Here is a 27287-nt window from a genome sequence, read left to right on the forward strand (position 1 = left end):
TCCATGTCCACAACAGAGGACATACACAGAGCTTCTCCACTCTAAAGATCCTTTGCAGAAGATTTATTAGTAGGTCACTTGTTTTATTTGCAGTAGAGTAAAAATACACAATAAAGTTTATATGAAACTATACACTGTTCCCGTTACCTACTATAATGTAAAAAGTCTGGTCAAACTCAACCTGTTCTTCCATAAGCTCTAGATGAATAAGTATCACAATCAAAGTGGGAATTTGGCTAACAAAGTTCTCAACTAGAAAAAGAAGCCACGAGTCAACATCGCCATTGGTGGGAATGATCGGTTGGGAGGTGTCAGAGGAACTGTCAAACTCAACTATTCAGAAGCAGACACTCTATTTACCATTTGTGAATCTGGACTGGACCAGAATGCTGTCCTCACTAACCCGCACTTATCCCTGTTTCCAATGCGTTCACCTTCCTTTTATCCACACCACTACTAGCTTTGGGACACTCACTTTCGTTTTAACCTCATCTCAATTACTCGACTGTCCAGACTATGTCCAGGAGGCAGGAAGCTCGGAAAACCTCGGGGTGTGTTCCGCGTCCATCACCCGTTTAGGCAGGTCTGACCCTGGAGTAGGAGCCGGGGGAGGCGCCGGACCCCACCGTGCTTAGGAGTTCGTGCCATTCTGGGGCCTGTGAAAAGCTCCGGCTCCCCGAGGAGGGCGGGGACCGGGCGTGCCCGGGGGTCAGAGCACAGGTCGAAGGCCGGGGGGCGGGGCGTGCCCCGAGATCCAGGGTGGCCTGTGGGCCGGGGTGTAACCAGGTGGGGAGGGGCGCGGCGACTCGGAAAGACTCACAGTAATAGGCCACCACCGGGTCCCGCTTGTCATGCTCCTGAGCGGTCCTCAGATGATGCTGTATGCTCTTAAACTGTGGGGGGAGCGGGGGCAGCGGAGCAAGAGCGGCCATCTCTACTCCAAGAATCACCTCTTCCTACTCGCGCGCCACCGACACTTCCGCTTCCGTCTGGGCGGTCGCGCGCGTGAGCTTTGGGCACATCCCATTCTGTCATTCGTTGCTCAGCGACGTCAAGTCAACTATGGATGCTCAGTAGGGACAAGCTCTGTGCGCCCGGCTCTTGGCGTTTACAGCCCAGAGAAGACTGAGCGGCTTGGCGGTGATGTTGTACGTGACACCTGCGCCCTCTGCTGGTGGAAGAGAGAAGAGTTGTTTTGTTTTGTTTTTTTCGTTCCCTGAATTGGCTAGTGGCAAAAGGAAAGATAACAAAGGGAAAAACAAGAAAGTAATGTTTATTGACTGGGAGAAAGAGTAAAAGTCTGAGTAAATCATTCAGCATTTATCCCTTCCAGTTCCTCAAGTTATATTAATAGTGTCCATTGACATTTTTGACTAGAGTTTTAATTTCAATTATTGCCTGAGAAGAGAAAGCGTGTGTTTAAATATTACATTAGAAAATCTGTGTTGATGCATTGATTTTTGTGTTGATAACCAGATTTTTCAACATAAACACTAAACGCATGAAGCTAAAATAAAATTGAACTTTTGTTGTGAACTGGCTAGTACATATTTTTAATGAATGAATGTTCTGTAGATTGTTGAAGAATGATTAGCAATTTGTAGACTATTTTCACATTCATTATCTTATCTTCTACACAGAGTGTTGGGGACTCATTCAATGCTGTTGACTCATGCCATGGTACAGTACGCATCATCTTTTCCTTCTAACAGCAGTGATGTCAATTCTCTTTGCTTTCCTCTTTATCACATAAGATCACACTTCAAGACTTACAGTTTAGGGGCGGGAGTTGTGGCTCAGTGGTAGAACACTTGCCTGGCATGTATGAGGCCCTGGGTTTGATACTCAGTACCACATATAAATAAATAAAAGATCCATTAACAACTAAAATATATATAGACTTCACATTTGTTTACCGCCTTTATTAACCTGCATCTTTGCTTTGGATCAGTCTCCAGTTTTGAGGATTCTTCTTAAAACTCATTTTCATTGAAATCCCATTATTTCCAAGAACCAAACTCTCAAACTCTGAAATTTACTTTTGCCTACAATTTTTAAATTACTCCCCTCTTCCTACCACCAAATAATTAATTCCATGCCTTTATATTATTTCACTCTGCATCCCTTGTCTATACCTGTTTGCTGAATCCATCATATAACTCTGGATCTGGCATTTTTCCCCACCTTGAAACTGATTTCTGTACCTTTCACTAATCTCAGCAATACATTCTCAAATAATATCTTGAGAATATATTTTTTCTTGGTTTTTCTTTTACTTCCCCTATTGTGACTTCTTATTTAAAGTTTCTGGATTGGTAGATAAATCAATGAAGAAACACAGATTGGGACCTAAATATGTCTTCTTTCCAACCACACTTCTCATTTAGTATTCACCTATTACTTCTTCATTATCAACTGTGGCTGCCCTTAAAGATCTACTTAGAAGCTTTTAAAAAAGATCAGATCCAGGTCTGGGTTGTATCATATATCAGTACTTTAAAAAGATCCTCATGCAATTTTAATGATGCATGTACTAGAGTCATGTCCATAGATGATATTTCAAGGTTTCCCCACTCTTTTCAAATCAGACCTTCTGCCCCAGTTGCCCCATGAACAATTCACTTCCTGCTATTGAGATAAGGCACAGATAGGAATTTTTTTCACCTTGCTCTGTCACAACTCAAAGTAACTGCAGCTAGCATTTGCTGAGCATCTCCTATGTATCATGCATGTTGCTAGTGTCTTTCTATTAATTCATTTAATCTTCACCACAACCTATGAGGCAGATATCATAATTATTTTACAGATGAGAAAAACAGGACTCAGAGTTTAGGTAATTTGCATAAGGCACAGTCAGTAAGGATGAGTGTTTGACTTTGAAATCTAGGTGTTTTGCTTTCAGATGTATACCTAAACACTAGTACTGGACCAGGTTGTCTCTGTAGACCAATATGTTCTTGTATTTTATTTTGCTCTAACCCATCATCCTGTGTTTGGAAAACAAACATTCTTCCTCCTGGGGAAGGTTGCACCTTCCTGTTATTTCCTGATCTCTCCCTTTGGGACTCCAAGTTTCCAGTCTCTCATTTGCCTTTGTGGGCAGGTGGGAAAGTCGTTAGGGGTAAACAAGTGTGTGAAAAGGATGGAATTGGCTTTTGCCCCATTTACCAACACACACTTCTTTCTAAATACTGTACACCCTCAAGAGAGAATAACTGGTATGATGGAGACAAGTCCAGACGGTGTCAGCACAACAGCACTTCGGAATTATGTGATGAGATGAAGTAAATATTAACAGTGATGTTGGCTGTTCTTGTTTTACTATGAAGAATTTACTATGATATTTTGCCTAAACTCCCCTCCATCAGCTTTGGCCAGTTTCTGAGGGATCTGCCCTCACTCTTCAGGACCCAGTTAGAACCTTGATAAGTGAGGGGTTGGTCAAGATGCAGAGCAGGATCGGGGGTGAGGGTGATTAGGGGAAGAAGAAAAGGGAGAGAAACTAGAACTGAGCCAAGTTTCAATGGGAAAAGTTAAATGATTTGCATAATCCCCTGGACTCCATGGTATGTATGATCATCTCACAGTAAAAGTTCCTCTTCCCATTGTGGTCAGAATGAATTTGGTGATAAAAGACAGATTAATCAATGTAGTAAGAGTTGTATCTGTAACACTATCTTTTGGGTATATTGCATGTGTTACCCCCATCCTAGTATCATGAGACTCACATCCTAATTGTTTGGAATTCCCCCTAATAGAGACAATTAAAAAAAAATCTATCAGAAGAATAAGGGAAGACCCTGAAGACTGGGACAGGCACATTTGCTCTGCTGTGGTCGTGACATGTTAAAACTATGAAAGTTGCAGTTTACATTTTCAACATGCATATTTAATTGTTATAGCATCATTGAATTTTATGAGTACATTTAGAAAGAATTAATGTGTATATGTTGATTTTTTTCTGTTCTCTCTGTTGTTCCTATTTAGGATGCTTATCCTCTAGCCAGCTGCAGATTCTGATTCTGATACTTTTAAAGAAATCTTGAGAGTATTTGGTATAAGTCCCCTTTCTTATTTTGCTTTGTCACAATTGCATTAGGCATTCTAGCTCTTTCCACATAAATTTTAGGAACAATTTGTCAATTTCTACAAGAATTTGCTGGATTTTGACTGGAATTATATTGGATTTACAGATCAATTTGGAGTGATTGAAGCTATAAATAAGACTTTCAACATTAAATTAAATTTTAATGTTTGTTTTATTCTGCAGAAATGTTAACTTTGAAAAATTTCATTATTCAAGTAGGTTTTTGTACATTCTCTAGAATTTTGTGTGTGCATGATTATGTTTATGAGTAAAGATAATTTTCTTTTTTTCCAATTTGTGTATATTCTTGTCTTCTTGTACTTATTGCATAAACATATATTCAAGTTATACATTTTGTTTTATTGTGATTTTTCTTATTGAACTCCAGTTCAACATGAAACAGAGTGCTAAAAGTGGACATCCTTGCCCTTTTTCAGATTATAGGGAAAATTGTTCATTCTGTCAATAGTAAATGAGATGTTTCCTAAAGATTTCCTTAGATTTTATTTAGTTTAGGTAATTTTCTTTTAGAAAGAAAGGTATGCGTCATTTGTTTCCTCATAAGTGGGTATTAAATTTTATCAAATACCTTTATCTTATCTATTAAGATATCTGTGGAGTTCTTCCTTCATTCCTTTAATACAATTCAATTTACAGTATTAAATTTTCATTGCTGGGATAAACCCCACTTGAACATAATGCATTATCTGTACATATGTAGGTGGCTTACATTTCCTAATACATTTTTGATAAAGATTTTTTTATATCAAAGGTATGCTGGTCTCTGTCAATGAAGTGGTAAAATATTCTCTCCTTATTCCCAAAGGGGATCTTGGAGTATAATTTTTTCCTAAATATTTGATAGAATCACCAGCAAGACCACATGAACCTGCAGTTTTCTTCCTGAAAAGGGTTTGGATTTAAAATTGATTTCTTTAATAGATTTAGGGATGTTCGTATCTTCTATTTATAATGTTTTCTTTTGAATCAACTTTTAGTAAAATGTGTTTCAAGAAAATTTTCCAGTTTATCCAAGTATCAAACTTATTGTTATACATTGTTCAAGAGTCCTTGTAATCATTTTAATATCCTATCATGAAACGCCTTTTTTCCTTCATTGTAGGGATAATTTTCATTATCTTCTGTATTATCTATAGCAGTCTACTTAAAAACTTATTAGTTTTATGAAGAGTGCAAAGAACCAGATTTGTTTAATGCATTTTCTCTATTATCTTTCAGTTTCTGTCTCTATGTTTTATATGCTTGTTTTCCCATTCTTTAATTTATATTTAAATTATCATATTGCTAATTTCATAATTTTTTCAAACATAATATTTAGAACAAACTTCCAGTATTCTGCCAAACACTGTTTTAGTGCTTCCAACAAGTTTTTGATAAATTGTGTTTCTATTACCATTTTGTTTTTAATTTCCAGTGTAATTTTTTCTTTGATTCATAGATTAATAATAGTGCGTCATTACTTTTTCAAACATTTGGGCACAACTTGATATTTCCGTTGATTTCTAGTTTAATTTCATTGTTATCAGTAAATGGATTCTGTATGATTTCCAACCTTGGGACATCTTACGGTCAAGCAATGATCTCTCTGTGAATGTTTTGCATAACACTTGAAGAGAATATATATTCTTCTGGCACTGAAGGAGTGTTCTATAAGCATCAAGAAGTTCAAGTTAGTTATTAGTAATGTTTAATTTTGCTTTATCTTTTTGATGTTTGTCTACTATGTGAGTTGAATACTGAAAAGTGTTGAAACTTTAACTGTAATTAGATTCATTTCTCTTTTCAATCTATCTTTGCTTCCTGTATTCTGTGCTCTGTAACTGAGGGTATACATTTTGACTATTTCACATCCTGATGCAATTATACATCAATCAATAGGAAATGTCTCTTTCATTCCTGTCATTATTTCTTGTCTGAAATCTACTTGTGTTTCTCATATTAATATAGCCAATTAAGCTTTCTGATGCTTAGTGTTTCATAGTAAATCATTTTCTACTTCTTATCATCTATATTTAAATGTTTTAAATATCAAATATTTTAAAATGTTTAAAATGGGGTTCCTGTTAATAGTTTGGTCTGGAGTTTTGTAAAACATACATTAAGCCAATCTCTGTTTTTAAACAGAGTTCCAAGATCTTTTATATTTATTGTAGCTATTGATGTGTTCTGGTTTAAGTCTACTACCTTGTTATTGTTTTCTATTTGTCTGATTTGTTTTTGTTCTATTTTTTGCAATCTTTGAGATTAAGCGAATGTTTTATGATTGTATTTAATTTTCTTTGTTGACTTGTTAACAAAAATTTTGCTAATTTGTTTATTGACTATTGTTTTATATCATATCCTAAATATATCTTTAAAATTATCACATCCTCAAATGACAGCATATAACTTGACATATATTTATGAATATTATAGTAATACATTTCTATACTTGATTTGTCATATGTTCATCTATTTTATTGTTATTTTCCACATCTATTTTGGATTTATTTACTCTATTTTTTGTTTTATAATTATAACTCTCTGCCTATCCTTTTAAAATTATTTTTGTTCTTAGTTTTATTTTGAAGTTCTTTGTTTTTGTTTTTTTTTAAATTACCTTTATTGTTTCTGTGTTCATTATTGATGTATTTTCTGCTGTCCATTTTCTATACACTACAAATTTGGTCAAAGCTCATGGGTTTTCATGTAATATTCTGCCTATTGTTCATATATAAATAGCCTGGAAAACTTCAGTTTAAATTACTTATTTCATCCAAGAGCTTTTTATAAATAGTTTTAAGTATCTTTTCAAATAGATGCAATTTGTTTAGTTTTAACAAGTGTTCTTCTTAGTTTTTAGTATATTTTCTTTTCAGTCAGAAAATTAATTTCTATCTTTGAATCTAATTTTATATATATAACATTTATTATCCAGAACAATATACTGGTTGCTAACCAGTATACTGATACAGTATGCTGATACAGTACAGTATACTGATACAGTATCAGTATCCTGATACAGTTACTAAAAAATAAACTAATAGAACAATGGTTCAGTAAGAAATTAAAAAGATTATACAAACCAATTCTCATCTTTTCTCTATCTTTAAACAGAATAATTTATACTCATCTTGCTCCATTTTGTCTTGCTATAATAAAATATCACAGACTGGGTAATTCATAAAGAAAAAATATTTATTTCTTAGAATTCTGCAGGTTGAGATGTTCAAGAACAGAGGTCTGGCATCAGGAGACGGCCTTCATGATAAAAGGCATCACATGGTGAGAGAAAAAGCAAGAGACCAAACATGATTTAATAACAAACCCACTCTTCTGATAACAAACCCACTCCCTGATAACAACTAGGATCCACCCACGTGATCAGTGTTCTCATGACCTAATACAGATCTCACCTTCCAACACTATTGCATTAAGGAATAAGTATCTACCACAGGAACTTTTGGAGATATGTTCGCACTTTAGCAGTACTGTTTTTCGTCAAAGAAGCAGAGGAAAGCAGGGTTCCTTTGGGGCTCAGAAATCCATCTGTCTACATTATCAGTCAAGGAGGTACAGTCCTGGAAGGCCAAGGAGGTTGGAGTTCAAAGGCCACACTGTTGTAGAGGGGAAGCAGCAAAGCAAGAGAAATCTGCAAAAGTCTTCAGCTGAGTCCTGGTTAGAGTAACATCTTCAAACATATTTTTTGGGAAAAAAAGTGCTTGAAAGGATTAAAAGGAACAATACCTGAGATTCCCACAGAATAGTTGTTGTTCCCGAACAGTGAGGGTGCAAAAATCTCTTTATAATAAAGGGGCAACTTTGATAATGCCCAACTCTAAAGGATGAATCAAATAAAAAATAAATCAAAGCATTGTCTACAAATGGGCAATGATGTCAAGGGAAAGTCTGCTATGCCTTTTTTTGAAAACATGATCTTCACAGAGGAAAATAATGAGAAGCAAACCAGGAAAAAGTCCTTTCTCCCCTCTGCCTTTCTTCCTTGGATATATGAGGACCTACTCCCTGCAGGTGCAACACTTTATATGGTAACCTTGAGTCAACATGTGTGAGGATGCTACTTGAGATTTTAAAGTAGTGGAAGGAAAACATTTCCAAACCACCCAAAGGATGACTGATAGGGCACTCAGAAAGGTTTTTGCCTTTGCCATGGGGCAAGATCAGTCCTTCAGTAAGGACTATACTGGTCCCATCTAGCAAAGTTTAAAAGGAAGCAGAGGCAACTATCCACTTCCAAGTAACTTAACTGTGTTCCAGAAGAAACATTAAGAATATTTCTCAAAAGAAAAATATTAGCATCCAACAAGGTAGAAGGCACTATGTCTGACATCCAGTTGAAGATTACCAGCCCCTTGCAAAGTTGCAGGAAAGAAAATATGACCCATGATGAATATGTGTATGTTTGCAGGCAGATTGTTAAGAAGAGTCCAACTTAGATATAAGCAATACATGGTTTTCTTAGATAATTTAAAAATCAGAATAATAAAAATTAAGAAATGTTTTGATTTATTAGCACCAAGTATCAGTTATCTTAAACAAAGATAGTAAGTAAATATTCTTCCTCTTAAGGGTGAGCTGTAATGCCAATCCCTACTCTCCTGGCTTGGTACTGGATCACTCAGTAGAATGTGTTCTCAAATAGATACTAAATTTTGATTATCTTTTTATATGAACTCTCAATGCAGTATGTGTTAAATAATAGCTATTCTATAGCTATTTGTTGAATGAAGGAAAGTTGTATTTACTCCTGTGCTTTCATGTAGAGAAAGCTTAATGATGTAAAAAAAATCTAAGCACAGAAATTCATAATAGCAAACATAGGCTCAATAATGCCTAATAAAATACTAAAAACCTTAATATTTGGTTGAACATGCCTATTTCCCTAATAAGACAACAGTGTAAGGCAATAATACACAAAAATTTTAAATGATATAAAATGAAGATGACTGCTGGTAAGACAGGCAGGCAGAAAGACATGCAATAAATTAATACAAAATTCTTTTTAATAATTTTATAACTATTGAGGAAGTCTAACAATACAAACATTATTTTTTATTTCAGTCATTTTAAATGTAAAGGTTATGGCTAATTGATCCTTATGGGAACAATAAGAAAAGAGGAAACCATGCACAATATTATTCACAGCATTTTAAATTTATTTGTTGGTTATAATTCCAAATAATTTAATATTAAAAATTTCAAGAAAACAATATAATATTAAAATGAAATTCTCCATATCTTCAAGTTAGTGGTCAAACTATAGAATTACTCTTTAATAATTAATTTATAACGTTCAATTTTCAGTAAGTTATATTTTACATGAATGCAAAAATAGTTACATCCTCAAAGGTAAAATTGCTTGATTCAGAGGAAAGGGTCATAGGAAGATCTGGATTCTAGTTTGTATGACTTTGAACACATAAATTACCATCCCTGAACATTAATTTTCTAGTATGCTAAAAGATAATGAAAGTTTCTCTAGCCACAAAATGATCTGATCAATTAAGATGTTGTTTGTGAGGGAAGAGATGATTAACTAATGTTGATGAATTAACATTAGTTCTCTATATATTTTATAATAAAATAAATGCTAAAATTAAAATAGAATGAAACATTTATTCAACAATCTCTTAGAACTTAGCATTATATTTTATAATAGACATAAATTTCAGACACATCAAAGTAAGTTTCAAGAACATACATTTGTATTTGAAATTGAGGTACTCACTGAATAAGATGAAACTAAATAAAAAGGATACATTACTATGGCATGATTGTAGGTAATCAACCCTTGTCATTGCCTAATTAGAAAACATAATCTTCTAAATACAATCTCAAAAACCTCAGCAACACATAATACCACCGTGATTACAGTAAATGTATACATTGCAATGAGAAAAATGGTCTTTTCAAAGTGTTCCGGAACCATGCATTTTATAATAGTCATTTTTTTCCCAAGAGATGCAGCATCACACAAGTAAAGTGGTTTTACTTGGAAACCAAAAAGCTGAATCTGGAGCCAAAATGCTATCACCTCTAGACTAATTCTTAATAAAACTGAGAGGATATAGATCACAGTGTAGATGGGCTTTTGAAGAATGCATTCTTGATTGATGCTTTTACATGCAGCATAAAGATGGAAAATAGCACCAGGAACCAGGACAATCACTAGTTGCAATGCCCAGAATACCTAAAGTATGTCACAAATATCTTAGTCAAATCAATTAATGGACATATAATTCAAAATACCCCAAAAAATGTGCTCATACTTGACAGAAGCTATACTAAAAGTTCCAAGTTTCATAGAAATCTTATAACAATAAATAGAAGATCACAAGCACAACAATGTTTGCCATATCATATTTAGTTACTAAGATGTTTAAAACTTTAAACACAGTAGTTATGAAAATATGATCATATTTTACTGTCATTTTATTGAATTTTAGTAGCTACTTAATTTCTATATTCTAAATGCAAGTCTGGAGTATAATCGTAGCACCAATAGATAACAGAACTCTGGATTTTCTGAATACAAAGCCAATTAAAGAAAAATTAATATTAATTTTGGAAACCATGCCTGTTAAAGTACTCCTTTTTACTGATATTCTTTTACATTTAAAATTAAAAAAAAAAAAGTGTGTGTTGTGGAGTCAACATTAAAGTGCTCACAGAAAAACTTACTTGTGGAGTGATTGGCCTGAACTGATTGTAGCAGAAAAGGTTTACGTCTCTTTTGTCTGGATCACAGCTGAAGTGCAGAGCCTCGTTCCCATAAACCGCAAAGCCTAACACTCCCAGGAAGAACATTCGGACAGATCCAAAAAAAAGTGTGTGGAATTGACCAATCACAGTTGGAGGTTTAACCTTTTATGGTTTCAGGAGGAAAAAAGTCATTGAAAACAAATATTAATAAAATAGTCTTCTACAGGATGCTCTAATTTTTAAAGTTTAAGGTTCAAGAAGTTTTGAAGCAAGATAGATTTGTAGTGATCATCAGACAAATACAAAGCCTGTATTATGAGATTTCTTATGCCTTTTCACTTTCAAAATATAAAATACCACAGTCCAATAGGGGAATATTGTTAATGTAATGTGTAATTTTAGAAATATTTTAGGCAGCTTTGAGTTCAATTAATATTCTGTTTCCCTCTGCTCCCTTTGAAAAATTAAATGATAGATCCCATATTAAACTCAGTACACACACTATCTTAAATAATGTGTATTTAGTTGTCACAACAAGTTTTATCTACTTCTTAATTATGGAATTGAGAGAATGAATAACTTTAAAACATCAACATCTATATGTACTTCCTGAATTATTCTACTTACAGATTTAAATTCAGAATATTTTGAAGTATAAGGTCGCTATTTATATTATTCACCATAAATATAGAGGAATGTATTCATCAGCACTCATGCAAAACAGGTTAACAAACACAGACAAATCTCATAACAATTGATGTCTTTTTTTTTTTTTTTTTTTTTTTGGTATAATACTTACACATCCTTCGTAGAAGTTTTTGATGTAATTTAGAGACATGTCTCAGGAGATGTTATCCTGACATCCCTGTGGGTTAATTCTTGACCCACGTTGCCGGTTCCCTTCTGCCAGAATCAAACTCCTATATTTTCTCATGACTCTTACAGCAGAAAACACTTATCACTGCAAATTTCTCTCCCCTCCTCCTTTTCTGTCTTTTTTTTTTTTTTTTTTTCATAGATCTCTGGGGCCCCAGTCAACTTTCCTATCTCTGTCCCAAAAGAAAACAAAAACAAAGAAACAAAAGCAGAGGACATGTGGTCAATCTAATAATCCCTTGGCTTGCACTATCAGCATAGTCAGCCAGTCAGCCAGGAGTGCCAGCAAAGCAAGAGGCCAACTGGACAAATTCTCTGAGCACTCAGTGCCTCTGCAATTACCTGAGAATTCCCTATGTGTAAACCAGTGGACTCTTTAACTTGAGGTTCCATTAGATGTGTCCTAAAAGATAAGTATACGGGTAATATCCCTGATCCCTTCTTCTTTACTTCCATGGGATATACCTAACATCTAGGAAGTTTAGGAAATAGTAACAAGGCTATGATAAATATTGTATCATTGAATATTACTAATGTGCTCCTCTTTTTGCTGAATACTTGCCACACTCATGGAAACACAATTAGGTCTCAAGGCTAAGGACACACATATGGGAAGAAGTGACTGCGTGATACCTTGTCATTACGGGCAATGGGCCAGGGCAGTAGCAGGGTTGAAGAGGAGGGCTGTGCTGGATAGGAAACAACAAAAGTGAGCAACTTGATGATTCTTCAGAATACCTACATAAAAGCACTGGAGAAAAGATTCTCATCTTTCTAGAACCAGAATTCTAGGTTTCCTTTGTGTTGATTCCTGTGAAAGGACATCTAAAAGCCCTAAGAGCCATTTCCATGGGAGAAATCCTGCTTTGCCCTCTACCATTGTGCAGTAATGAATGTTATTGTTTAGTTAAATATATGTAAGTGTTGGACATGTGTAAATCATTAATATCTTCCTGTGTCCTCTAAGGGATATAGATAATTGTCTTAATACTTGATGGTATTTGTAGAAGAGGGAAATGCAGAACTGTGTTCATTGGTGGGATCTATGAAGGGTCAAATGAATAATACTAGTTTTTCCCTTATAGGTTATGACCAAAATGAGCAATAGGACAAAGGAATAAGGCATGAAGGTGCCCAAGATATTATCATTGTTATACATAAAGATTAGGTTGATGAGGGATATGGTTTATCTCTTTTGGAAAGTATGACTCTTAGATAAATTGTTGTGTCTTGGTCAATGATACATCATGGCTGCCTTTCCTGCCTGCATAGAGCGCCTGCTTGCTGCTGTAAGAGTTATGGCATGAAAAAATCAAGATCTTTGTGGGATAACTTGCTCACAAGAGGGAAAGACTGGACAATAAATAAGACAGTAGCTTTTGTGAGACTGGAGTCACACCTCTGACCATTGGTAGGGTTGTTAAGGTAATTCCCTGGGCTTCTTTGCATTCTAATAGTTATGGATGTCCAAAAGTAGCAAGAAAAGACAATTCCCAATACATAAACATTGCTTAGGACTTTGTTTGGTACATGTTTGCTAATCCTGATTTGAGTAATAGCTTTTTGCTTCTTCATAGATCTGCAAAATCATGTCACAGAGTTGTGAGTGCAAAGACAGGAAAATATTGGGTGGTTTTATATTCTACCACAAATATTCTATCATATTTTGTATCCCTTCCAGCCATCTTTAAACATTTCCCCAAGATGCAGAAATTGCCATCTAATTATAGTGTCAATGTGAAATCTGTGGCTTTATGATTTTCATTATGTGTGGATATGGCTCAGATGTGACTCTTCTTATTCCAGAACCTGGAGATACAAAAGAAAATGTTATCTTCCTCAAAAATTAACACACAATGGTGATACATGGATAGGATGATCACAGTAGATAATTTCACTCCAAAAGTGGAAGAACCAGACACATAAATGTCCACTGCTCCATAACAATTTTGAAATCTCACAGGGAGAATTATCATCAGTTTTTCCTACTTTGGAGGAAGGGAATGTTTCACAACCAGGACATAGTGCTATTCTCTGAAAGCTGTTCTCCACCCTACTCTGCTTTCTTGCTTAACAGAAGCAATTCCCTGTTGCTGATAATAGTCTGTAGCTATTCAGAGGCCTGTAGTTCTATACTCTGTGTTCTTTGCTGAAAGCATCTTCCCTGTGACATAGGAAAAAATGGTGTGCTAGAAATTGAAAAGCTTCTTCTGTCTGCTTTCTGCTAGAAGAAAGTTGGGAATCGAGCAGTCTCTTTTTCTAATTTGACAAATATCTGGCTGTTTTATTCCATCCTAGTGATTCTTTTGTTGATACAACACTCCTAATCACTTTTTTGCCTTTCTATGAATCAGATTTAATATACTTAGCTTGAAAACAATCATAAAATTATTTTCTTTTATTATTATTCTTATTAATTTTGGAACTGGGGATTTAACCCAGGGGTGCTTACCCACTGAGGCACATTTCTAGTCTTTTTTATTTTATTTTTTAAAATTTCAAGCCAGGGTTTTGATAAATTGCTTAGGGCTTCACTAAATTGCTGACTGGCTTTCAACTTGTGACCATCCTGCCTCAGCCTCCCAAGTTGCTGGAATTACTGGCATACAATTATTATAAAGTCATACTTATCATTTTAAATATATATATATTTAATGCTATCCTTAGGTTATGCTTTCTCTGAGTCCAGGCTTTTAAGATTTATAGAAATATTTTGTCAAACTGAAATACTCATTAGTTATTCCTTAAATATTCATGTAATGTAAAGCACATTGTAGCCACACCATTGATTTGACTTTTATCCTAAGATCATTTCTTTTCTTTTTAAAAATTTTTTTATTATTTATATATTTATTTATTTACTTATTTATTTATTATTATTATTTAAACAAGTGGGATACATGTTGTTCCTCTATTTGTACATGGTTCAAGGCATACCATTTGTGTAATCATAAATTTACATAGGGCAATGTTGTTTGCTTCATTCTGTTATTTTTTTCCCTTCACCCCCACCCTTCCCACCCCTCTTTTCCCTCTTTCCTTCCTCCATTCTTACCACCCTCCTTATCCCTAACCCTAAACCTAACTCTAACCCTAACTCTAACCCTACCCCTCATTATATGTCTTCATCCGCTTATCAGCGAGATCATTCATCCTTTAGTTTTTTGAGATTGGCTTATCTCACTTAGCATGATATTCTCCAATTTCATCCATTTGCCTGCAAACGCCATAATTTTATCATTCTTCATGGCTGAGTAATATTCCATTGTATATATATGCCACAGTTTCTTTATCCATTCATCAACTGAAGGGCATCTAGGTTGGTTCCACAATCTGGCTATGGTGAATTGAGCAACTATGAACATTGATGTGCTATATCTCCGTAGTATGCTGATTTTAAGTCCTTTGGGTATAGGCCAAGGAGTGGGATAGCTGGGTCAAATGGTGGTTCCATTCCAAGCTTTCTGAGGAATCTCCATACTGCTTTCTGCTTTCCAGAGTGGCTGCACTAATTTGAAACCCCACCAGCAATGTATGAGTGTACATTTTTCCCCACATCCTTGCCAACACCTATTGTTGCCTGTGTTCTTGATAATCGCCATTCTAATTGGGGTGAGATGAAATCTTAGGGTAGTTTTGATTTGCATTTCTCTTATTACTAGAGATGTTGAACATTTTTTCATATATCTGTTGATTGCTTGTACATCTTCTTCTGTGAAGTGTCTGTTCATTTCCTTAGCCCATTTGTTGATTGGATTATTTGTATTCTTGGTGTAGAGTTTTTTGAGTTCTTTATAGATTCTGGAAATTAGCGCTCTATCTGAAGTATGAGTGGCAAAGATATTCTCCCACTCTGTAGGCTCTCTCTTCACATTACTGATAGTTTCCTTTCCTGAGAGAAAGCTTTTTCGTTTGAATCTATCCCAGTTGTTGATTCTTGCTTTTATTTGTTGTGCTATGGGAGTCCTGTTAAGGAAGTCTGATCCTAGGCCAACAAGTTGAAGGTTTGGTCCTACTTTTTCTTCTATAAGATGCAGGGTCTCTGGTCTGATTCTGAGGTCCTTGATCCATTTTGAGTTGAGTTTTGTGCAGGGTGAGAAATAGGGGTTTAATTTCATTCTGTTGCATATGGATTTCCAGTTTTCCCAGCACCATTTGTTGAAGAGGCTATCTTTTCTCCATTGCATATTTTTGACCCCTTTGTCTAGTATGAGAAAATTGTATTTATTTGGGTTTGTGTCCATGTCCTCTATTCTGTACCATTGATCTACCTGTCTATTTTGGTACCAATACCATGCCGTTTATGTTACTATTGCTTTGTAATAGAGTTGAAGATCTGGTATTGCGTTACTCCCTGCTTCGCGCTTTCTACTGAGGATTGCTTTAGCTATTCTGGGTTTCTTATTCTTCCAGATGAATTTCATAATTGCTTGCTCTATTTCTGTAAGGTACATCATTGGAATTTTAATTGGAATTTGTATTGAATCTCTATAGCACTTTAGGTAGTGTGCCCATTTTGACAATATTTATTCTGCCTATCCAAGAACATGGGAGATCTTTCCATCTTCTAAGGTTTTCTTTAATTTCTTTCTTTAGTGTTCTGTAGTTCTCATTGTAGAGGTCTTTCACTTCTTTTGTGAGATTGATTCCCAAGTATTTTATTTTTTTCGATGCTATTGTGAATGGGGTAGTTTTCCTAATTTCTCTTTCTGAAGATTCATCACTTACGTATAAAAATGCATTGGATTTATGAGCATTGATGTTGTAACCTGCTACTTTACTGAATTCACTTATGAGTTCTAAGAGTTTTCTGGTGGAATTTCCAGGTTCCTCTAAATATATAATCATGTCATCAGCAAACAGGGATAGTTTGAGTTCTTCTTTTCCAATTCATATCCTGTTAATTTCTTTGGATTGTCTAATTGCTCTGGCTAGAGTCTCAAGGACGATGTTGAATAGAAGTGGTGAAAGAGGGCATCCCTGCCTTGTTCCAGTTTTTAGGGGGAATGCTTTCAGTTTTTTCATCATTTAGAATGATATTGGCCATGGGCTTAGTGTAGATGGCCTTTACAATGTTAAGGAATGTTCCCACTACCCCAATTTTCTCTAGAGTTTTGAGCATGAAGGGATGCTGTATTTTATCGAATGCTTTTTCTGCCTCTATTGAAATAATCATGTGATTCTTAACTTTTAGTCTGCTGATGTGGTGAATGACCTTTATTGATTTCTGGATGTTGAACCAACCTTGCATCCTTGGGATAAAACCCACTTGATCATGGTGCACTATCTTTTTAATATATTTTTGTATGCAATTTGCTAAAATTTTGTTGAGAATTTTTGCATCGATGTTCATTAAGGATATTGGTCTGAAATTTTCTTTCCTCAATGTGTCTCTGTCTGGTTTAGGTATCAGGGTGATATTGGCTTCATAGAATGAGTTTGGGAGCGTTCCCTCCTCTTCTATCTTATGGAATAATTTGAGAAGTATTGGAATGAGCTCTTCTTTAAAGGTTTTGTAGAACTCTGCTGAGAACCCATCTGGTCCCGGACTTTTCTTTGTTGGTAGGCTTTTGATGTTCTTTCTATTTCATTACTTGAAATTGATTTATTTAAGTTGTGTATGTCCTCCTGGTTCAGTTTAGGTAATTCGTATGTCTCTAGAAACTTGTTGATGTCTTCGAGGTTTTCTGTTTTGTTGGAGTATAGATTTTCAAAATAGCTTCTAATTATGTTTTGTATTTCACTCGAGTCTGTTGTGATATTTCCTTGCTCATTCCAAATTTTAGTAATTTGAGTTTTCTCCCTCTTTCTCTTTGTTAGTGTGGCTAAGGGTTTATCAATTTTGTTTTTTTGTTTTTTTTTTAAAGAACCAACTCTTAATTTTGTTAATTTTTCTGATTGTTTCTTTTGTTTCAATTTCATTGATTTCGGCTCTGATTTTAACTATTTCCTGTCTTCTACTACTTTTGGTGTTGGTCTGCTCTTCTTTTTCTAGGGCTTTGAGCTGTAGTGTTAAGTCATTTATTTGTTGATTTCTACTTCTTTTGACTTCTTTTGTCGAATGCGCCCCATGAAATAAATCTTCCTCTAAGTACTGCTTTCATAGTGTCCCAGAGATTTTGATATGATGTGTCTTTGTTCTCGTTTACTTCTAAGAATATTTTTATTTCCCTCCTGATGTCTTCTATTAACAATTCATCATATAATAGTGTATTATTTAATCTCCAGGTATTGGAGAAGTTTCTGTTTTTTATTCTGTCATTTATTTCTAATTTCAATCCATTATGATCTGATAGAAAACAAGGTAGTATCTCTATCTTCTTGTATTTGCTAACAGTAGCTTTGTGGCATAAAACATGGTCTATTTTAGAGAAGGATCCATGTGCTGCTGAGAAGAAAGTGTATTCGTTCTTTGTTGGATGGTATATTCTATATAAGTTGGTTAAGTCTAAATTGTTGATTGTGTTATTGAGATCTATGGTTTCTTTATTGAATTTTTGTTTTGATGATCTATCCAGTGGTGAGAGAGGTGTGTTAAAATTGCCTAGTATTACTGTGTTGTGGTCTATTTGATTTCTGGAATTGAGAAGGATTTGTTTGACGTATATGGATGAGCCAATGTTTGGGGCATAGATATTTAAGATTGTTATGTCTTGCTGATTTATGCTTCCCTTAAGCAGTATGAAATGTCCTTCTTTATCCCTTCTGACTAGTTTTGGCTTGAAGTCCACATTATCTGAAATGAGGATGGATACTCCCACTTTTTTGCTGTGTCCGTGTTCATGGTATGTTTTTTCCCATCCTTTCACCTTTAGTCTGTGGGTATCTCTTTCTATGAGATGAGTCTCTTGCAGGCAGCATATTGTTGGATTTTTCTTTTTAATCCAATCTGCCAGTCTATGTCTTTTGATTGATGAGTCCAGGCCATTAACATGCAGGGTTATTATTGTGATATGATTTGTATTCCCAGTCATTTGACTTATTTTTGTTGTTTGACATGATTTGGTTTTCCCTTTATTTGGCTGTTCCTTTAGGCTAGTTCCTCCCGTTGCTCATTTGCATCGTTGTTTTTCATTTCTTCCTCATGGAATATTTTGCTGAGAATGTTCTGTAATGCCGGCTTTCTTTTTGTAAATTCCTTTAACTGTTGTTTATCATGGAAGGATCTTATTTCATCATCAAATCTGAAAGTAAGTTTTGCTGGGTATAAGATTCTTGGTTGGCATCCGTTTTCTTTCAGGGCTTGGTAAATGTTGTTCCAGGCCCTTCTAGGTTTTAGGGTGTGTATTGAAAAATCTGCTGATACTCTTATTGGTTTCCCCCTGAATGTAATTTGGTTCTTTTCTCTCGCAGCTTTAAAATTCTGTCTTTATTTTGTATGTTAGGTATTTTCATAATAATGTGCCTTGGTGTGGGTCTGTTGTAATTTTGTATATTTGGAGTCCTATAAGCCTCTTGTACTTGGTTTTCCATTTCATTCTTCAGATTTGGGAAATTTTCTGATATTATTTCATTGAATAGATTGTTCATTCCTTTGGTTTGTTTCTCTAAGCCTTCCTCAATCCCAATAATTCTTAAATTTGGCCTTTTCATGATATCCCATAGTTCTTGTAGATTCTGTTCAAGATTTCTTACCATCTTCTCTGTTTGGTCAACTTTGTTTTCAAGATTAAATATTTTGTCCTCAATGTCTGAGGTTCTGTCTTCCAGGTATTCTATCCTATTGGTTATGCTTTTTATGGAGTTTTTAACTTGTTTCATTTTTTCCTTCATTTCAAGGATTTCTGTTTGGTTTTTTTTCAGTATCTCTAACTCTTTATTGAAATGATCTCTTGCTTCCCGTATTTGCTCTTTTAACTGTTGGTTTGTGCGATCATTTAATGCCTGCATTTGCTCTTTCATCTCCTCCTTTAATGCCTGCATTTGCTCTTTCATCTCCTCGTTTGCTTTCCTGATTGTTTTAATTATGTATATTCTGAACTCCCTTTCTGACATTTCTTCTGCTGTGCTGTCGTTGGGTTTTATTGATATAGTATCTAGGTTTGTTTGGGACATTTTCTTCCCTTGTTTTCTCATATTGGTCAGATGTCAGTGGGACTCTGAGATATTGCAGATTTCCTCTATTGGCTTATAGTGTCCCTGTAGATTTCCAGTGTATCACCTCCCAGCCTTCAGTAGCCTGAAGTCTTGGAGTAACTTGATAATGCAGTGCTTCCGACGAAAGCTGCTCCTAGCCTGCTACTGGTTCCAGGGCTTAGAGCTGGCTCCGTGTGGAACGGCACTCACTGGGGGGCTGCTCCGAGAAGCTGGCCGCATGGGCGGAGCCCACCGCTGGAGTGCGCAGGGCTGCCTGGGGAAGACTCTAGCTGCCCTGCCCTACTGTGATAAGCCGCCCAAATCCGGGCCTGCTACCCTGGCCGAGCTTCACCCGGTGGGGGAGACTCATCCCGTGGCTCTGTTTTAGTCCGAGTCTCTCAATGCCTACCTTTCTTGAATCCTGAGTTCTGGAGCGACTGGAAATGCAGTCACCCTCTAGTCCACCATCTTGGATCGCCAAGATCATTTCTTATATTAGAAATTTCTACTGACAGGGAGATTAAGATGAGCAAAAATATTTCCATACCCATGTAAGATTTCCTGACTCTTGTGTATTACTTTTTCCCACATTTTGCTTGTAAATTCATCTTTAGTCTTCTAGAGGAGGTCATGTATGTAGATGGATTGCTAGGACCCGGAAACAGGGGAAATTAAGGGGAAGAAACAGTTTGCACCCTCTTATTTTTTCCTGTGAAAATATTAGAAGATTATTGGGGTATATAGCAGGTGGATGATGCTGTGGAACTTGACCTTATATTACACTTCTGACCAGATCTCATTATGGAGAGAAAAGGCCAAGAAGAGGATTGTGCAAGTAGTAGAGTAGTAAAAAATTAATGGCATCACTATGAGTGGGAGGAGCACCAGGTAACTTAACATCATGGGCTCTTGAACTAAAGATCTGAGATCTCATCCAAATTATTTGCCATCTCTGAATCTCAGTTTATTTTAGAGTATGCTCATATGGTTGTTGTATGTGGATTCTCTAAAGATTTAGAGAACATTTCTCTGGCTCTCAATGATAGCCTAAGGCATCTGTTGTTTTCAATTAATTGTCCTTATTATGCAGACTATAGAATATTAACAAAGTAATGATCATTTTAAAAAAGAAGGATTTGTCACTACTTTATTCAGGATACAGAACTTTTGTGTTCACCAGAGTAGAAGTGTTTTGGAGAAGGATGAATATCAAATGTAAATCCCACATCTCTCTTCAGTCTTTCTCTTGTCTCATTTTAATCTACTTGGGAAGGACACTTTTCTTCCTTTAGAGTCTATTTGCATGCCAAGGCACCCATTTCTGCTACCAATTCTAGTGGGATTGAATCCCAGGGAGACTTTAAGTAAATATAATTATTAAAATTTACTTCCATTCTCCCAGTCCTACAGAGTTGAAAAATGAACAGGATAACTTCATGAGTTTCCTAAGTAAATGGACTAAAACTTGAGGGAACATTACCTGCTTACTTGATCAAACTTAACTTAAAACTTTCACTTTCAGACAAAGGAGGGAAGGCAAGCTCAGATGTCCTATTACTGCTGTTAGTGTGAAAAATGAGCTGCTGGCATTTAATGATCACTAACCCAGAAGTGAATAAACCTCTAATTTTGTGCAGAACCCAAGATAAGGACTGAAAGAAATAAAAATGTGTAAAAGCACTGTGCAAGATGACTAACATGTGAAAATAAATTTCAGATGTTCTATATAATATGTTCTCTAATTTAGTACTTTAAAAACAGGTAACCAAAGATTCAAAGACTTCATAAGAATCCTTGTTATACTCATCTAAAAAATGGAAATATAGGGCACACTTCCAAACTCATTTTATAGACCAGCGTCACCATGATACCAAAGCCAGATAAAGATACCACACACACACACAAAAAAAAAAAAAAAAAAAAAAAGAAAAAAAAAGAAAAAAAGAAAGAAAAGAAAAATCTGCAGGCAATATTCCTGATGATCATAAGAACCAAAACCCTTCATAAAACATTAGCAGATTAAACCCTATAGACATTACAAGGATCCATATACAATGACAACATCAATTCCTGTGATACAAAGATTATTCAACACATGCAAATTAATAAATGTGACATACCACATTAGCAGAATGAAAGATAAAAACCACATGATCATTTTAATAAATGCAGAGAAGTCATTTGATAAATGTGAACGACTATTCACTATAAAAACTCTCAGCAGAGTAAGTGTAGAAGGAACTTACCTCAACACAACAGAGGCCTACATGAAAAGCCCACAGCTAACATCATCATCAAAGGGGAAAAATTGGAAAGCTGTCCCTCTAAGAGGATGCCACCGCAAGGAGGATGCCCACTCTCATCACTTCCACGGAGTGTAGTACTGCAGATCCTACCCAGAGCAGTTTGAAAATATCTAACTGGGAAAGAAAATACCACAATCATGTGAGAAATACTAAAGACGCAATACCTCCCCGCCTCAAGAGAAACTGTTAGAACTTACAAACAAATTTAGTAAAGTTGAAAGATGTGAAGACCAAACTACAAATGAGGTGGCATTTCTGGAAATGGATAACGAGCTATCTGGAAAAAGGAAGTAAAACAAAACAGGAAGATGAGTATTGGCAAGGATGGGGAGAAAAAGGAAGCCTTGCCATTACGGAAAAGATTATGGAGGTTCTTCAAAAAAAAAAACAAAAAAAACTAGAAATCCCTTAACAATCCAGCAATCCCACTTGTGGGTTTGATGCAAAGAAATGAACCTTATGGAGCTATCTGCAGTTGCTCTCATGTTCACGACAGCATTTTTTCAGCATTATTTAACAATAACCAAGATATGGAACAACCTAAATGTCTGTCCAGAGATGCTGAATGTACGCACACACAATTTTATTCTGACTTAAAGAAAAATGAAATCCTGCCGTTTGCAGCAGCATGGGTAAAAAGCATGCTAAGCACCATAAGCCAGATACAGAAAGATAAATACTATGTGATCTCACTCATATGTTGAATCTAGAACATTTAAACTCTTAGAAGCAGATGGTAAAATGTTGATTACTAGGGATAAGGGGAGAGGGCAACAGGGAGATGAAGGCAGCAAAATTTCAGTTATTCAAGATGAATAACTTCTGGAGACTTAACACACATCTATGTGACTAGAGTTAACCATACTGTATTGTAAGCTTTAAATTTGCTGAAGGATTGATCAGCTAGATCTAAGTGTTTCCAACACACACACACACACACACACACACACACACACAGGCAAGCACACACAAAGGTGCTGTGAGAGGTGATGGATGTGTTAATTAGTATCACTGTGGTGATTTTAACTTCACAATGTATATGAATATGAGAACATTATGCTGTACACTTTAAATATATATAACTACTGACAAGTAGAGGCCTCTGTTAAGCAAAAGTAAAAAGTAAGTTCAATTACATGGATCACCACAGAGCCATATTTTCTTATATTTTAGAGCTTATGCACCATTTTTTCATTTATTCAATAAATACTGATCATCTATAGTACCAGCTGCTGTGCAAGTTGTGGGAAATACTAGAGAACAATGTAGCCCTTGCCTTCAAGGATCTTACATAAAAGCATGTGTGTGTGTGTGTGTGTGTGTGTGTGTGTCTGTATGTATGTACATGTGTATACGTACATGTGGTTGACATGTATGCTGCTGAGAATTTACTTAAAATGGAGCATGATTTAAATTTAATCATTGGGAATATGGTCACATACTCTTGGCTTGGCTTACATTATATCTGGTAAACAAAGGGAAATGATCTCAATATAAATTTTCTCTCTAATATTCTTTAATTCTCAGTATTTTGCATTGTATCACAGCAATTTACCCTCCTGCTCAACAGATGCCCAGAGACTGCTGAATGGGGGAACTGGGGTCAATTTAGGTGCTCATAATAGTAGGTTTCTCAGAAGGACAGCTGAGATAGGGCAATCTGGATAGCTGCCTAGATTCATAAGTCACATCCCTTAATCAATTCACATTTCACCAAAATCTCTGACCTGCCAACATTGGGTTTGTCTTTATGTATGGATAACTTATATTTTCTGGAATGGAATGGGGGATGACAGAGTAGAAAAGTCAATAACCAATGATGTTATTTTGGGTAAATGATTTAACTTTCTGGGTTGTTTCCGATTTTCCCAACAGAAAGGATCTGTAAGTAATTTCACAATTCTATGGTTTTATAATTCTAAGTATATAAACATGCTTGGAGCTCTTGAACTACCTTTGAGATTTATTGTCAGTAATTCAAATGGTGTCGAAATTGCTTGTCCCAATAGTTAAACTGAAGGCCTTATTTTCTGTTCTTTTTCAATAAGTTTGTATTAGATATTTCTAAATTGTATGGTTCCTAATTGTGTAACATACAGAAATTTCTTATTTTGGATACTCCCTTTACATGGCCACGCTCTATAGGCAAATATTGCCTGTAAATCCAAGAGACCTGAGTTTGTGTCTTTTTTCTATTATTACTGATTATTAGCTAAGCATTTTGTGTTAATTCTTGAGCTTCAACTTTTCTATTTGTAAAGTGGGGAAAAATAATTCTTACTAAAATAGATACTGTGATTTGCTATGATTAAATGAGAATATGTAAAGTGATATATTGCACAGTGTCTGATAATGTGCTTTATTTCTTTGTAAATAATATTTTCACTCCTATCATGGAGATAAGACTCATTCTAGCAAGGTTGGTAGGAAGTATACAAAATAGGTAAAAAACTGGATTCTTCATAAATTAACAACTCTAAGCATTAATTTCCTCACCTGTGTGAAGTTTGTGAAGCTGGATCTATTGATTTGTTTTTAACAAATTTTGACAAGAAATGAGCTTTCTGTCCCCTCCTTCTCTTCCTCTGGGACTCTAATTGCATATATATTAGATTGTTTTGTATAGTCCAAAAGGTATTGCTATGATTTGAATGTTCTCCCATAATTCATACTAAAATTTAATTGCCATTGTGACAATTTTAAGAGGTGGGTCCTTTAAGAGGTCATGAAGTCATGGGACTCTGCCATCATAAATGGATTAATGCCATTATCACAGGAATGGGTTAGTTACCTCAGGAGTGGGTTCCTAATAGAAAGGATAAATTCTTCCCTATTTCCTCTCTTTGTGTCTAATGCATACTTCTTGCTGATATACCACATTGTGACATTCCATGGGGGATACACTCCAAGTTCCCAAGTAGATGCCTAAAACTAGATAGTGCTAAACTTTATATACTACATATTTTGCTGTTCATAGTACCCAAGAGAAAGTTAAATTTATAATAGGCACAGAGGTTAACAATAACCAATAATAAAATAGAACAATTATAACAATAATAATTATAACAATATCCTGCAATAAAAGTTATGTGAATGTAGACTTTCTCACAAGGTATCTTATTGTACTGTACTTACCCTTCTTGTGATGATGTGAGATGGTTCAATGCCTCAGTAACAATATAAAGTGAGGTGAATGACTTAGCCATTGGGACATAGCTACTATGTAGGGATTACTTGAACGCAAGCCCTGTGATATGGATGCTACAGTAGTTGTTATGATAATAGACAGCTGAGTGACCATTACATAGGTCACATATGCAGAGTGGATACTCAACCAAGGGAAGGGTTTCTACTCAAGCAGAATGGAGTGACACAAGAGAGATTTCATCACACCATTCAGAATGGAGCACCCTTTAAAACTTAATAATTGTTTACTTGTGTAACCCTCCATCTAATATCTTTAGCGGCAGTTTACTATGGGTAATTGAAATCATGGGAAGCGAAACTCTGGTTGAAGGGAACTTATATTTTGTTATAGCAGCATAAAACAGATGAAGACAGTGACAAATCCTTTCTATCTTCTGCTTTCAAAATACTTTTATTTTAGTATTTTCACTTAATTTGCTAATTTCACTGATCTTTTCTTCTATCTAATCTCATCTGAATCCTAGTTAGACATTTTTCATTAGGATACTGTACTTTTATCTTTAGAAAGGGGTCAGTGAACTATAGCCCAGGGATCTGCCATCCCTTTTATGAAACATGCTTTTATTACAGCATAGTTAATGCACATTTACATATTATCTCTGACTTCTTTTGCCACAGGGTCAAGATTGAATAATTGCTACAGAAATATGGTCTTATAAAGCTAAAATATTTATCATTTGGCCCACCAACGAAAACTTGCCAGTCTTTCTGGAGTCAATCTTGCTCAAGAGGATGAATTTGGGAATTTCTTCTTACTCTTCTCCTCTAGTAATCATGATAGTATTTTTCTCTATTTTAAACAGATGGAGCATAATTTAATTGCTTTTTTAATATCTTCATTTCATCACATCTGTCATTTCTAGGTATGTTTCTAATTGTTTTAGTCAGGTTTTTTGCTACTGTGACTAAAGGACCCAACCGGAACAACTGTAGAGCTGAAAAGGTTTATTTAGGGCTCACAGTTTCAGAGGTCTCATTCCACAAGTGGCTGGCTCCATTCCTCAGGACTCAAGGTGAGGCAGGACATTAAGCAGAAGAGTGTGGCAGAGGGAAGCTCACATGGTGATCAGGAAGCAGAGAGAGAGAGAGTTCACTTTCCAGAGACAAATATATACCTCATAGCCACACCCCCAAGGAACCACTTCCTCCAGCAACACTCCACCTGCCACCAGTTACCACTCAGCTAATCCCACTAGGGATTAATTCCCTGATTATGATAAGGCTATAACTCAATCATTTCTTTGCTAACCCTTCTTGCATTATCTCACACATGAGCTTTTGGGGGACACCACATCTAAACCATAACACTAATGATTGTTTTTCTCCTCATAATTAATTCTATTTTCTGACACTTTATATACCTGGTACTTTTTGACTGGTTGCCTGACTTTGTAAATTTTATTTTGTTGGTTGTTGGATTTTATTGTCTTCCTTTAAAACATTGTTAGAATTTGTTCTGGCATGCAGTTAGTCTACTGGAATCATTCTGATACCTTAGAGGCTTTTCTAAATCAAACCTCAAAGAATTGGCTTGTATTACAGGGCAGATTTAAGTTCAGGACTAAAGTAGTGTTCTTCTGAGTACAGTCATGCATTGCTCAATGATAACAGTGCCTCTGAGAAATGCACTGTTAGGTTATTTCATTATTATGTGAATATCATAGCGTGCTCTTACAAACTAAGATGACCATGACATCACTAGAAGTTATGGGACTACTGTTGTATGTATGGTACATCACTAACAAAAATGTCATGCAGTGCATGACTGAATTCTCTAGAATTTCTCTTGCCTTACAAGATCTATTCATTGTGCTGTGGAGACACAAACTACTTTCAGTCCAGTTTGTACTTCAGATCTTTATAGATGGTTCTTTCTCCGTCTTGAGCAGTCACTTCTCATTCAGAAGCAGTTCAATACTTAGCCAAAGCTTTAAGTAGATCCCTCTGCAGATGTCTGGGGTTCTCTGTTTAGCTCCCCTTCTACAGTAGCCTTACCAGCAACTTCTGGCCCC

At 35.5% G+C, this 27287-nt stretch overlaps 2 protein-coding genes across 3 annotated transcripts in view; both read right to left on the reverse strand.

The window, feature by feature from the left end:
* The window catches only part of VTA1 (vesicle trafficking 1), a 68069-nt gene extending 67085 nt beyond the window's left edge, over positions 1-984 (reverse strand). The window contains exon 1 of one of the 2 annotated variants that reach the window (XM_079148257.1): positions 821-984. In XM_079148257.1, the coding sequence (XP_079004383.1) occupies positions 821-932 (112 nt within the window). In that variant the 5' untranslated portion in view covers positions 933-984. Of the gene's footprint in view, positions 1-475; positions 764-820 lie in introns of those variants that run through there. The other variant, XM_079148258.1, reaches the window with a different exon arrangement.
* An 8918-nt stretch (positions 985-9902) lies between these two features.
* Positions 9903-11648, reverse strand: GJE1 (gap junction protein epsilon 1; the record flags this gene model as incomplete). The annotated part of the gene is made up of 3 exons (XM_079146426.1): positions 9903-10298; positions 10790-10972; positions 11610-11648. The coding sequence occupies 3 exons, from the start codon at positions 11646-11648 to the stop codon at positions 9903-9905; spliced, it is 618 nt and encodes a 205-aa protein (XP_079002552.1).
* Between the last annotated feature and the right edge of the window lie 15639 nt (positions 11649-27287).

This window comes from Sciurus vulgaris, assembly GCF_902686455.1.
Source record: "Sciurus vulgaris genome assembly, chromosome: 7".
NCBI lineage: Eukaryota > Metazoa > Chordata > Mammalia > Rodentia > Sciuridae > Sciurus > Sciurus vulgaris.